Below are 14,021 nucleotides of genomic sequence, written 5' to 3'. Positions count from 1 at the left end.
TCTACGCTGGCCATCATGCCTATACTAATCCCACTTGTCTGCATTAATTCCATATCCCTCTCTGCCCTGCTCAACCAAGTACTGGTACTGATACCTCTTAGATGTTGTTACTATTCCTGCTTCCACCACTACCTCTGGTAGCTCATTCCAGACACTAACTACTCTTTGTGTGAAGAATTTACCCCTCAGATCCCTTTTAAACCTCCTCCCTCTCACCTTAAACCTATGCCCTCTAGTCTTAGATATCCTTACCATGGGAAACAGACACTGGCCATTTACACTATCTATGCCTCTCATAATTTTATGTCCTTCTATCATGTCACCTCTCAGCCTCCTTTACTCTAGGAAAAAAAGTCTTAGCCTATCCAATTCCTCATATCTCAAGCCCTCTAATCCAGGCAACATTCTTGTGAATCTTGTCTGCACCCTCCCTCACTTAATCACATCTTCCCTGTGGTGTGGCAGCTAGAACTGCACACAATATTCCAAGTGCGATCTAACTAATTTTCTGTGCAACTACAACATGACATCCCAGCTCTTGTACTCACTGCCATGGCTGATGAAGGCAAACATGCCATAAGCCTTCTTGTCCACCCTGTCAACCTGTGTTGCCACTTTCAGGGAACTATGTACTTATACACCAAGGTCTCTCTGTTCAACAACACTCCCCAGGGCCCTGCCATTCCCTGTGTATGTCCTTCCCTGGTTTAGCTTCCCAAAATTCATTATTTTGCAGTTGCCCAAGTTAAATTCCATCTGCCATTCCCTTGCTCACTTTCTCAGTTGATCTAGATCTTGTAACCTTAGACAACCTTCTTCAATGTCCACCATATTACCAATTTTGGTGTCATCTGCAAATTTGCCATCTACATTCTTATCCAAATCATTAATATACAAGGCAAACAACAAAGAACCCAGCATTGATCCCTGTGGCACACCACTGGTCATGGGTCTCCAACGTAAAAACAACCTTCCACTACCACCATGTCAATTTTGTACCCAATTGGCTACCTTACCCTGGATCCCATGTGTTCTAGCATTCCAGACCAGCCTCCCATGCAGGACCTTGTCAAAGGCCTTGCTGAAGTCCATGTAGACAATGCCTACTGCCCTGCCCTCATCAATCATCTTGAACTCCTTTTTAAAAATTCACTTTAATTTCATGAGACATGACTTCCCATGCACAAAACCATTCTTACTATCCTTAATCAGTCCTTGCCTTGTAAAATGCAAATAAATCCTGTTTCTCAAAATCCCTTCCAATAATATTCCCACCACTGATGCAAGGCTCAGCGGCCTGTAGTTCCCTGGCTTATCCCTGTTGTCCTTCTTAAAGAAAGGCACAACATTAGCTATCCTCATCTTCTGTTACTTCACCTGCGGCTAATGAGTATGCAGCAATCTCTGCCAGTGTCCCAGCAATCTCCTCCCTTGCTTCCCATAACATGATAGGATAGCCCCTGGGGATTTATCCACCTTTATGCATTTCAAGACCTTCAGCACGGTAGTGTAGCGGTTAGCATAGTTACAGCACCAGTGACCCGGGTTCAATTCCGGCCACTGTCTGTAAGGAGTTTGTACGTTCTCCCCATGTCTGCATGGGTTTGCTCTAGATGCTCCGGTTTCTTCCCACATTCCAAAGACATACAGGTTAGGAAGTTGTGGGCATGCTATGTTGGCGCCAGAAGCACAGCGACACTTGCGGGCTGCCCCCAGAACACTTACGTAAAAGATGCATTTCACTCTGTGTTTCAATGTACATGTGACTAATAAAGATATCTTATCTTATCATAGTGTTGATATGCTCCAGGGTATCACCGTTCCTTCCCCTGAACCTACCAGCACCCATGTCCTTCTCCATGGCAAACATAGACAAGAAGTATTCATTTTAACACCTCACCCATTTCCCATCCCTCTACACATACACACTAATCCTAAAGGGGGTCTACTCTCTCCCTAGCTAGTCTTATACTCTTAATATACTTAAAGAATCTTTCAGGGTTTGCCTTTAGCTTATCTGTCAGGGATATCTCATGGCCTCTTTTCCCCTCCTAATTTCCTTCTTAATTGTACTTCTATATCCTCTTCAAGGGACTTACTTGATCCTATACCTGACATATGCCTCCTTTTTCTGACCAGACTCTCAACATCCCTCGTCAACCAAGGTTCCCTAACCTTGCTAACCTTGCGCTTCACTCTCAACCGGAACATGTTGGCCCTGAGCTCTTCTTATCTCACTTTTAAAAGCCTCCCACTTGCCAGATGTCCCTTTATCTGCAAACAACCTCTCTCAATCAACTTTTGAAATTTCCTGACTGATGCCATCAAAATTAGCATTGCTCCAATTTAAGACTTTAACTTGAGGACCAGTCCTATCATTTCTATGATTATCTTAAAATAGAATTATAGTCACTGGTCCCAAAGTGCTCCCCCGACTGACACATCAACCATTTGCCCAGCCTCATTTCTAAGATGATGTTAAGTGCAGGTCCATCTACATATTGCTTCAGAAAATTTTCTTGTACACACTTAACAAATTCTGCTCCATCTAATCCTTTAGCACTATGTAAGTCCCAGTCAATATTAGGGAAATCACCTCCTATTACAACCCTGTTACTCTGACACCTATCTGTGATTTTCCTATATATATGCCCCTCTAATTCCCGCTGACTATTGGGGGCCCTATAGTACAATCCTAAAGTGATCACCCCTTTTTTATTTCTACATTCTACTCATATGGCCTTGTCAGATGTACAGGAAGTCCCCAGGTTACGAACGAGTTCCGTTTTTGAGACTGTTCGTAACCCGATTTTGTATGTAACTCGGAACGGTGTCCGTGCATGCGCACTTGGGCTGGGGATCGCAGCCGCGCATGGCCCCAGCCGCACGTACGCACTTGGCCTGGGGTTCCCTGGCCGCATATACACACTTGGCTCAGAGTTGGGCCAAAGAAGGTGTACCACCGCCGTGGTAGGATTGGGGGCCGGGCCTGCTTATGAACCGACCATGAAAGTTGGTTCGTAAGTACGGGCCTGTACCTCTCTAAGTACTGCTGTGATGTTCTCCCTAATCCATAGTGCAACTCCCCCTCCTCTCTTACCTCCACTTCTGTCGCACCAGAAGCATCAGTACCCTGGAACATTGAGCTGCCAGTCCTGCCATCCCTCAACCACTATAATATCACAATCCCATGTGTCAATCCATGCCCTGAGTTCACTTTCCTTTCCTTACCTGTAAGGATTCTTGCATTAAAGTAAATGCAGTTTAGCCTATCAGACCTTCCTCGCTTCCTGTGCAGCCCCTGTCTGGACTTGCTTACTTTAACCTCTATATTTGCTTCACTTTTCTCATCTGATATACCACTCCTTTGGGTCCCACACCCCTGCCAGAATAGTTTAAACCCTCCTGAGTAGCATGAGCAAACCTTCCTGCAAGAATACTGGTTCCCCTCCAGTTCGGATGCAACCTGTTCCTCTTGTGCAGGTCACCTGTGCTCTAGAGGAGATCCCAATCGTTCAAGTAGCTGAAACCCTCCCGCCTGCACCAGCTCTTCAAACATGCACTCTTTTGCCTTATCCTCTTATTCCAGCCCTCATTAGCACAGGGCACAGGGAGTAATCCAGAGATTACAACTCTAGAGGGCCAGGTTTTTAACCTCTGCCTAACTCTCCAAATGTGCAGGACCTCATCCCTCTTCCTATGTCACTGGAACCAATATGGACCACAGCCTCTGGCTGTTCAGTCCCCTTTCAGGATGTCCTGCATCCACTCAGAGACATCCTTGACCCTGGCACCAGGGAGGCAACACACCATCCTGGAGTCTTGCTCACAGCCACAGAAATGCCTGTCTGTGCCCAACTATAGAGTCCCATGTCACTACTGCTCATCTAAACTTTGACCTTCCCTGCTGCACAGCAGAACCGGTTGTGATGCCACTGGTCTGGCTGCTGCTGAGAGGCCATTCCCCCCGCAACAGTATCCAAAACTAGTATACTTGTTAGAGAGGGGAATAGCCACAAGGGACTCCTACACTTTCTGCCTTTTCTTCCATCTATCTGGGTGAAACTCCTATCTAAAACACTTCTTTCTTTTGTATGTTTCTCCCTGTGTCCAACTGCTGCTCCAACCAATCCATGCAGTCTGAGAGGAGCTGCAGCTGGACACACTTCCTGCAGACATAGTCATCAGGGACACTTGACTTTGACTTCTCCCTGATCTCCCGCATTTCACAGGAGGAGCATAGCACTCCACTGACAGCCGTTTCTATCTCTGGTGTTAAAAGAAAAAAAAGGAAAGACCTTACCTCAACTTATAGTACTTTGTCACTGCTCAGCCTCTTTGCTAAAGCCTCACTTGTCAAAGTCTCAGCACTTAGACCTCAAAATGACCACTCCAAAATGGATATTCCACAAGAACTTGCCTCCCTTTGATATGCTGGACTTTGCTTACTAGGATTTCAAGATGGTCATCCGTGTATATTACTTATCTTCATTAACAGATTTTAATTGATCCTAAATTTCACTACCTATATTTCTGTCCTGTTTACCCTTCTCCTTGTGCTCACTGTGCTTCACCAGTTCCTGATCCAGTAATGCAGGAATTTTTAAAATTTATATTCTTATTTTCAAATCCCTCTCTGGCCTCAAACTCCTGTAACATGCAACTTCCCAGCCTTACACCCTCCCCAAGATTAATTCTCCTCTGATTTCTGTCTCTTCAGTTCCCAGGGCCCCCAGCTCTGAATTGCTCCCACTCAGCCTCTCTGTCACAGCCTCCTTTATTAAATGTAACTTTAAACTGAACTCTTTGATAAAGCTTTTTATAATCTATAGGAACACGTCCCTGTGTAGTTAATTCTATTTATTTTGTCCAATGATACACTTGGAAATGCTTTATTGTATAAAATTTCCTGTATAACTGCAAGCTGTCAGAGCAGTGAGGGACTTCACATGATTTGATGATCTGCAAATGATGAGCTAAAGTTTTAAATAAAAATAATGTAGCCCAAGGTGGATGCAATAATGTTTCACACCTTTCCTTAAAAAATGTAATCTCCACCATCATGGGTAACCGCAGTGAGAAAATTTTTCTGTGTTTCTGAAGGCTTTCTATCTAAATGCTCTGTGGGGTTCGATCTTCATTCAGCACTCACCCTGGCTCAGAAATGCTCCAGGGCACAGGGTGAATGAAGGAAGAGTGAAAATAAAAATCACTTTAAAGTAATGAAAACAATTTTTTAATCTAGCCTATCAACTTAATTAAAAATAATTTTACAAAGCACTCTTTCTAAACTTACACATGGGACCTACCCAGTTCATACAGAAGCATGCAAAAGTTTGGGCACCCCTGGTCAAAATTTCTGTTACTGTGAATAGCTAAGCAAGTAAAAGATGACCTGATTTCCAAAAGGCATAGAGTTAAAGATGACATATTTCTTTAGTATTTTAAGCAAAATTACTTTTTTATTTCCATCTTTTACAGTTTCAAAATTACAAAAAACGAAAAGGGCCCGAAGCAAAAGTTTGGGCACCCTGCATGGTCAGTACTTAGTAACACCCCTTTTGGCAAGTATCACAGCTTGTAAATGCTTTCTGTAGCCAGCTAAGAGTCTTTCAGTTCTTGTTTGGGGGATTTTCGCCCATTCTTCCTTGCAAAAGGCTTCTAGTTCTGTGAGATTCTTGGGTCGTCTTACATGCACTGCTCTTTTGAGGTCTATCCACAGATTTTCGATGATGTTTAGGCCGTGGGACTGTGAGGGCCATGGCAAAACCTTCGGCTTGTGCCTCTTGAGGTAGTCCATTGTGGATTTTGAGGTGTGTTTAGCATCGTTATCCTGTTGTAGAAGTCATCCTCTTTTCATCTTCAGCTTTTTTACAGATGGTGTGATGTTTGCTTCCAGAATTTGCTGGTATTTAATTGAATTCATTCTTCCCTCTACCAGTGAAATATTCCCCGTGCCACTGGCTGCAACACAAGCCCAAAGCATGATCGATCCACCCCCGTGCTTAACAGTTGGAGAGGTGTTCTTTTCATGAAATTCTGCACCCTTTTTTCTCCAAACTTTCCTGCGTCCTCACCACAAAATTCAGTGTCAGAAGTTTACAAAGGAACATCTAAACAAGCCCGATCCATTTTGGAAACAAGTCCTGTGGACTGATGAAGTTAAAATAGAACTTTTTAGTCGCAATGAGCAAAGGTATGTTTGGAGAAAAAAGGTTTATATCATAGAACTAGAAGACTTTTTCAAGGAAGAATGGGCGAAAATCCTCCAAACAAGAATTGGAAGACTCTTAGCTGGCTGCAGAAAGCGTTTACAAGCTGTGATACTTGCCAAAGGGGGTGTTACTAAGTACTGACCATACAGGGTGCCCAAACTTTTGCTTCGGGCCCTTTTCCTTTTTTGTTATTATGAAACTGTAAAAGATGGAAATAAAAAAGTAATCTTGCTTAAAATATTAAAGAAATGTGTCATCTTTAACTTTATGCCTTTTGGAAATCAGGTCATCTCTTACTTGTTTAGCTATTCACAGTAACAGAAATTTTGACCAGGGGTGCCCAAACTTTTGCATGCCACTGTATATATCCTTTGCATCAGGGTACTTCCAATCCAACCTTTTAATGTAGTTTTCTGCAAATAGCAAAGCAACCAACTTCAAATGTCAAATCTTCCACCCGGCACAAGTCCCAAGTCAGTTTGGCATTGGTTTCTGCTATGCCACCTGTGCTGCTCACCGTTTCTGTACCACGGCTCTCCACCGAGTCCTATACAGTAGTGCAGACTTGGTGCCACTGTAATTTGACTACATTAGGTCCAAGTCTCCATTCCCTGTGTCTTGTAACCATCCCAAATGTCTTTCAATTTTATTTCTTGTACTTGGGAAAGGTGATTTGATTTAAGCATGAGGCACATTAATTATTATAAAGTATCAAATATAATGTGAAAGGGAAAGTTTCAAGCTGTTTCCTGAAGGAACTGAAAGCTGTGTTTACCACCTTAATTGATAAATACCGTTAAATAGCTTTTGTTGCTGCTATTAAAAGAATCAAAAATGACATCCACAAATCCATCTGATATTTCTGTAAGTAACGTAAAGCCCAATGCCTCTTATGGGTTTTGATTCCGCGCCAACCGCACTTACATTCTTGCTTCCAACTCAGAATCTACCTCATTATATTCGAGTTGCAGTTTCTCTGAAACTGGGTTTCTCAAACCCTCAAAATGATCTTGAGGTCATCAATTGTTAGACTGCAGCCAGCACAGATAATCAACTCTGCTAAAGTCCCTTAAACCAATTAATTAATACTGAGGTTTTTTTATGTGGTTCCCCCCACTGCTATCGATGGAGCCCTCACCTGCATCTCTTCTGTTTCCCGTATATATTTCTTCCCCCCCCCCCCCCCCACCACGGCATAACAGGGAGAGAGTTCCTAGTCCTCACCTATCACTCCACCAACCTACACATCCAACATATCATTCTCCGTAACTTCCACTATCTCCAGTGGGATCCCACCACCAGGTACATCTTCCTCTCCCCTCTCCGCAGGGATTGCCCTCTCCGTGAATTCCTTATCTGCTCGTCCCTCCCCACTGATTCCCTCCCTAGGCACTTATTCCTGAAACTGCGCTAGGTGTTACACCTGCCCCTTCACCACCATCCAGGGCCCTAAACAGTCCTTCCAGGTGAGGTAGCCCTTCATGTGTGAATCCATAAGTGTTATATACTGCATCTGGTGCTCCTGGTACAGGCTCCTCTACATCAGTGAGACCCGACGCAGATTGGGGAAACTTCTTTGTTGAGCACCTTCGCTCCGTCTGCCGTACCAGGCAGGATCTCCTGAAAGCCAGCCATTTTAATTCCATTTTCCATTCCCACACTGACATGTCTGTCCACAGCCTCCTCCACTGCCAGGTTGAGGCTAGACACCAATTAAAGGAAGGACATCTCATATTCTGCCTTGGTAGTCTCCAACCTCATGGGATGAATATTGATTTCTCTAACTTCCAGGAACCACTCCCCTCTGTCCCTTCCCTCTTTTTTTTCCTGATCCCACTGGCCCCCATCACCTATCTCTTTACCCTCCCCACCTTCTTGTTCTACCTATCACCCATACATTCCTCCCAGTGGTCCCCCCTCCCCACCTCCTTCCCTTTATTCCATGGTCCACTGTCCTCTTCTATCAGATTCCATCTTCTTCAGCCCTTTGTCACTTCCACCTATCACCTCCCAGCTTCTTACACCATTCCCACTCTCCCATCCTCTCACCTGCCTATCACCCCCCTCACCTGGATCCACCTTTCACCAGTCAGCACTTGTTCCACCCCTTACCCGCACCCTTTTATACTGGCTATCTCCTTTCTTTCTTTCCAGTCTAGATGAAGGGTCTTGACCTGAAATGTTGACTGTCCTTTTCCCGGCATAGATGCTACCTAACTTGCTGAGTTCCTGCAGCTCCTTTGTGTGTTGCTCCAGATTTCCAGTATCTGCAGTCTCTTGTGTCTAATTAATACTGAGTGCCACATCCTTCTGATGTCATGTAAATCCTTTAATAGTTTACTGTAATGATGTAGTTACAGATTCTGGCCACTTGGTGGTACTGGGGAATAGGTTTCTAAAGTCTTGTTTTCTGTCACTTTTGTTACCACACTGCAACCATAAAACCTGTGGTTTTCAATACAACGGAGGCCTTTCAGGCCAAATCATGACACAGTTTCATTTTTAGGACTTTGATCTTTCATGGTCTGACATACCTGTTTGAAATGAGACTGTAATAACCTTAAAACAATCTAAAAGCAAAAAAAAAACTGCAGGTGCTGGAAATCAAAAATCAAAACAATAAATATGGAATATTCGGCATGTCAGGGAGAATCAATGGAGAGAAACAGAGTTAACTATTCAGGTCAATGATCCTTCATCAGTTCTGAAGAGTTAACTGTTTCTCTCTCCAGATACTCTCTGCCCTCTTGAATGTTCCCAGTATTTCCAGGTTTCACTTGTAACTTCACTGTTTCACAGTGGCAAGTATTAAATCTTCTTCATAAATTTCCCAAGTATAGAAAATAGTCTAGTTTTCTTTTATCAAAACTGTGCCTTCCTATCAAGTCAACACAATATCTAAGTTTGTAACATCATCCCTCTGACCCCTCTGCTGCTGTATAAAAACATGTTCAGTTCTTTTCAGCAACCTATGATGAAAAGTTTAATTATGTTTAAAAACTGCAAGAACCTTGTGTGTACCTGGTTCAACTGCGTAGACATCAAAGTCACTTATTCCTTCTCCTTTAAGAAATTCTTCATCGATTATAAAGTTCCCAGTGAATGACTTTGGCCTGCAGAAAATGGCATAGGCAGCATCAGCTATTATCTCAGGCTTCCTACACTGTCTGCTTACACCGGGTCCTCCCAGCATGTCCATCGCAGATGTTTGAATTGCTACAAGTTGTAAAAGTAAAAGAAATGTCTTTTTAATATGTAATATTTAAGATAAGAACTTACAGGTTAATATTGTTGTTTGCTACCATGGAGCAAGGTCATTACAAGAGTATGCAGGGTAAGACAGAAGTTTCGGTACCAAAGAAGTTGCAGGATACCCAGAACAAAATGCAGTGGCAACCAAAGCAGGACATGCTATGATTCCAGGGTTAGAGTCATAGTCAGAGAAATGAGCATGGAAACAGGCCCTTCAGCTCACTGAGCCCACACCAACCATCAAACACCCATTTGCACTAATCCTACCTGAACCCATTTTATTCTCCCCATATTTGCATTAACTCTCCCCAGATTTTACCATTCACCTGCACACTAAGGACAACTTACAGTGACTAATTGATCTACCAACCCGCATGTCTTTGGGACATGGGAGGAAACCAGAGCACTTGGAGGAGATCCACGTGATCGTTGGCAGAACGTGCAAGCTCACACAGACAGCACTGGAGGTTGGAATTGAACCTGTGTTGCTGGAACTGTCATTGTGCTCCATTGTACCGTTCAAAGAGTTGCACAGTGGTGCAGGTGGGATGTTTCAAACCATCAATCTTTACTGTAGTCCACACCAATCTCCTGTGACTTTACTCAAAAGGTGCATAGGCTTAGGTTGTGCTAACCCAACACAGTCAGCGCTCTTGCTGGGAAGATCTTCAATGGAGGGATGCAGGAGGATTCTCCCCAGCACCCCAGTCAATGTTCAATCCTCAAAAAACATCCCAGAAACAAATCACATGGTATGGCAGTTTGCTGTGTTCAAACTAGCTGCTGCATTTCCTTCCTACATTATAAAAATGTCAACACTTGTAATGTACTGCCTTGGATAGAAAGAGTTCTCACACATTCAAAGATTGTGAAAGGCAAATCTTCTTGAACAAATCTGTACAAAGTTGGTCGAGACATGCCTGAGGGTAACTAGTAATCAAAAATGGTGCTGCTAAACTTCCCCTGGCTAATTAATGGCTCAAGAAAAGCAGGAAATAGTGAGGTGCCTTGCTCCTTTGTGTATGTTTCCCCACCCCTCTCCACACCCCAAGACTGTTCAGTTGTGATGGATAAAGCAGATTATGCGTTTCATTAACTATACCTTTTAAATGCTATTTTGAAATATCACCAACAAAGCTGGTACTTATTGTCGATCTTTAGCGGGCCCTTGTGATGAAATGGTAATGAGCCAACCTATTTGAAACACAGTAGTTGGTCTGCTGAGGATAATCCAACAGGGATTGCCAGCATTTTTACCCAGTGGAAACTGAGAAATACTGATTACTGTTAAAGTTAGGAAGGTGTTTTCTAATTTATGTATTTTTCAGGAACTGTGAAGCTAGCAAGGACAGCATTAATTGTCCATCCTTAATCGTCCTCGGGAAAGCATTGGTGAGCTGCTGCCCTGAACTGCTACAGTCCTTCTGGTCAAGATGCTCTCACAAAAACACTGCAGGATACAGAGTTCATCGACATCAATGATCTTTCTTCCACTAGGAAGGTAGATGTTTGCTGATGATTACACCATGTTCCATTCCATTCACAACTCCTCAGCAAATGAAGCAGTTTACATCTACAAGTAGCAAGACTGAGATAACATTTAGGTGTGGACTGTTAGCTGGCAAATAGTATTCGGGTGCCAGGCAATGACCATTCACAACAAAAAAGAATCTGACCATCTACCAATGATATTCAAAGAGATTAGCATATCTAAGTCCCTGACCATCAACATCCTGAAGGTCACCACTGATCAGAAACTCAGCTGGACCAGCCATATACACACTGAATGACTCACCTCCTCACACCCAAAACCTTTCCACCATCTACAGAGCACAAGTGTGATGTAATATTCACCAGCTGCCTGGATGACTAGAGCTCCAACAACATTCAAGACGGTCAACACCATCCAGACAAAGCAGCCCACTTGATTGGTACCCCTTCTACCACTCGAACCATTCACCCCTTCTGCCACGAGAAGACCACCACCTCCAGATTTCCTTCCATCCTAATTTAGAAATACTGTTGTTTCTTCATTGTCAATAAGTCCAAATCCTAAAACCTTATGCAACAGAAAACCAGGAGCAGTTCAAGATACCGTCTCAAGGGAAATTGGAGATGAGAAATAATTGTGCCAGTGATGCCCAGAACCCAAACAATTAAGTTAAAAAAGACACTTTTGATGTGCTTTGAAGGGGGAAGAGATTCTGAGACAGAAAGGAATATTCCTTTTAAAAAACAGGTATTCAGGAAGATCCAATTTTTAAAACCTTGTGCATAGAAAACAGCACAAATTGATCCAAAAGGTAACCACCTTGAAAATTACACCACTGTTTGGAGGATGACCTTAAATTTTATAAAGTAAAATTTCACATGTAATCAAAGCCAAATATATCCAAGCAGGGATCATCCAAAATATACTTCAATGTATTAAGAAGATATTACTTGTTTTTTCTCTTGGACAGTCACTCATGTAATAAGTGACTGTCCAAGATGTGATAACTCACGTCAGGAATAAGAGGATAATGAGGGAAAGGGTAGGACCACTTAAGGATAAAGAAGGGAATCTATGTTTGGATGCAGAGGATATGGGTGAGGTTCTGAATGAGTATTTCTCTTCAGTATTTACCCAGAAAAGGGACATGCAGGACGCAGAAATTAGAACTGAGGGCGTAAACGGTACTAAGGTGGATAAGTCACTGGGGCCCGAAGGGATATACCCCAGGTTACTGAGGGAGGCAAGAGAGAAAATTGCTGGGGCCTTGACCAGTATCTTTGTGTCCTCTTTGACCATGGGTAAAGTCCCAGAGGACTGCCGAGTGCCTAATGTTGTTCCTCTATTTAAGAAAGGAACAAGGGAAAATCCGGGGAACTATAGATCGGTGAGTCTCATGTTAGTTGTAGGGAAATTGCTGGAGAAAATTCTTAGAGACATAGGAGATACGAACATCTGGAATCCAATGGCTTGATTAGGGAAAGCCAGCATGGCTTTGTGCTGGGCAAGTCATGTCTTACTAACCTGGTTGAGTTTTTTTTTTGACAAGGTGACGAGAGAGATTGATGAAGGTAGAGCTGTGGATGTCATCTATATGGACCTCTGTAAGTCATTTGACAAGGTCCCACATAATAGGTTAATCAAGTAAGTTTGGATGCATGGGGACAGTGGAGTATTGGCTGAGTGGATCCAGAACTGGCTTGCCCGTAGAAGACAGAGGGTGGTGGTTGAAGGGACTTATTCGGGCTGGAGGCCTGTGAGTAGTGGTGTTCCACAGGAATCTGTACTGGGACCTCTGCTGTTGTGATGTACATAAATGACCTGGATGAGTATGTTGATGGGTGCATTATTAAGTTTGCAGACGATACCAAGATTGGTGGAGTTGTGAATAGTGTAGAAGACTGGCAACAGATACAGCGTGATATAGATCAGTTGCAGATGTGGGCAGAGAAATGGCAGATGGAGTTTAACCCAGATAAATGTAAGGTGTCGCACCTTGGTAGGACTAATGTCAAAAGGCAGTACACTCTTAAGGGCAAGGCCCTTAACAGTGTTGAAGAGCAAAGAGACCTTGGGGTGCAAGTCCATGACTCATTGAAAGTGGCTACACAGGTAGATAGGGTGGTTAAGAAGGCTTATGGAATGCTTGCTTTCATTAATCGAGGTATTGAGTATAGGAGTCAAGAAGTTATGATGCATCTCTATAGAAGTCTGGTTAGGCTGCATTTAGAGTATTGCGTGCAATTCTGGTCACCTCACTATTGGAAGGATGTCGAGGCTTTAGAGAGGATGCAGAGAAGGTTTACTAGGATGCTGCCTGGATTAGAGGGCATGTGCTATCAGGAGAGGCTGGACAAACTTGGGCTCTTTTCTCTGGAGCTGCAGAGGCTGAGGGGTGATCTGTTGGAAGTGTATAAAATTATGAGGGGCATAGATAGGGAGGACAAGCAATATCTTTTTCTCATTATTGAGTGATCCATACCAGCATGCATTTAAGGCAAGAGGGGGTAGGTTCAGAACAGACGTGAAGGGTGTGTTTCTTACTCATAGAGTAGTGGATGCCTGGAATGCATTGCCTGATAGGGTGGTGGAGGCAAATTCATTGGGGGCTTTTCAGAGGGGCCTAGATGGGCACATGAATGAGAAGAAAATAGAGGGATAGGGCATTCTGTAGGTTGGAAGGATTAGCTATGTCGGCACAACATTGTGGGCCGAAGGGCCTGTTCTGTGCTGTACTGTTCTATGAATGTTCTGTGTATGCGGGTGACTTGCTTCCATTCCAGTTCTGGGTTTTGAATAACTGATTAGGCCACAAGTGAGGCAGGAGGTGCTTGTTGGGAGCAGATGTTTGGCTTATTTGGGAGGTAGTGTGCACGTCCCACTGTTTTCACTGGGTTTCCCTTGAAGAGGACACTCCCAAATGCTGCTTCTCTATTTTGAGTGGTCATGGACCAGGGATTCCCACTATTTGGTGGGGATATTACATTCTTTCAAGGAGGCTTTGAGAATAATCCTTCAATCATTTCCTCTACCTTCCTCAGTCTCTTGCCATGACAGAGCTT

General features: G+C 43.5%; 1 protein-coding gene across 3 annotated transcripts in view; it reads right to left on the bottom strand.

Annotated features, from left to right (window-relative positions):
• The window catches only part of hsdl2 (hydroxysteroid dehydrogenase like 2), a 117,372-nt gene that overhangs the window by 8,978 nt on the left and 94,373 nt on the right, over positions 1 to 14,021 (bottom strand). For 2 of the 3 annotated variants that reach the window (XM_052019989.1, XM_052019990.1), the window contains exon 8: positions 9,237 to 9,431. The exons of the other annotated variant lie outside the window; for it this stretch is intronic. In XM_052019989.1, the coding sequence (XP_051875949.1) occupies positions 9,237 to 9,431 (195 nt within the window). The remainder of the gene's footprint in view (positions 1 to 9,236; positions 9,432 to 14,021) is intronic. 3 annotated transcript variants of the gene reach the window in all.

This window comes from Pristis pectinata, chromosome 7, assembly GCF_009764475.1.
Source record: "Pristis pectinata isolate sPriPec2 chromosome 7, sPriPec2.1.pri, whole genome shotgun sequence".
Classification (NCBI taxonomy): domain Eukaryota; kingdom Metazoa; phylum Chordata; class Chondrichthyes; order Rhinopristiformes; family Pristidae; genus Pristis; species Pristis pectinata.
Note: the sequence above shows the minus strand (reverse complement) of the source record. Positions and strands in the feature narration are given on the sequence as shown.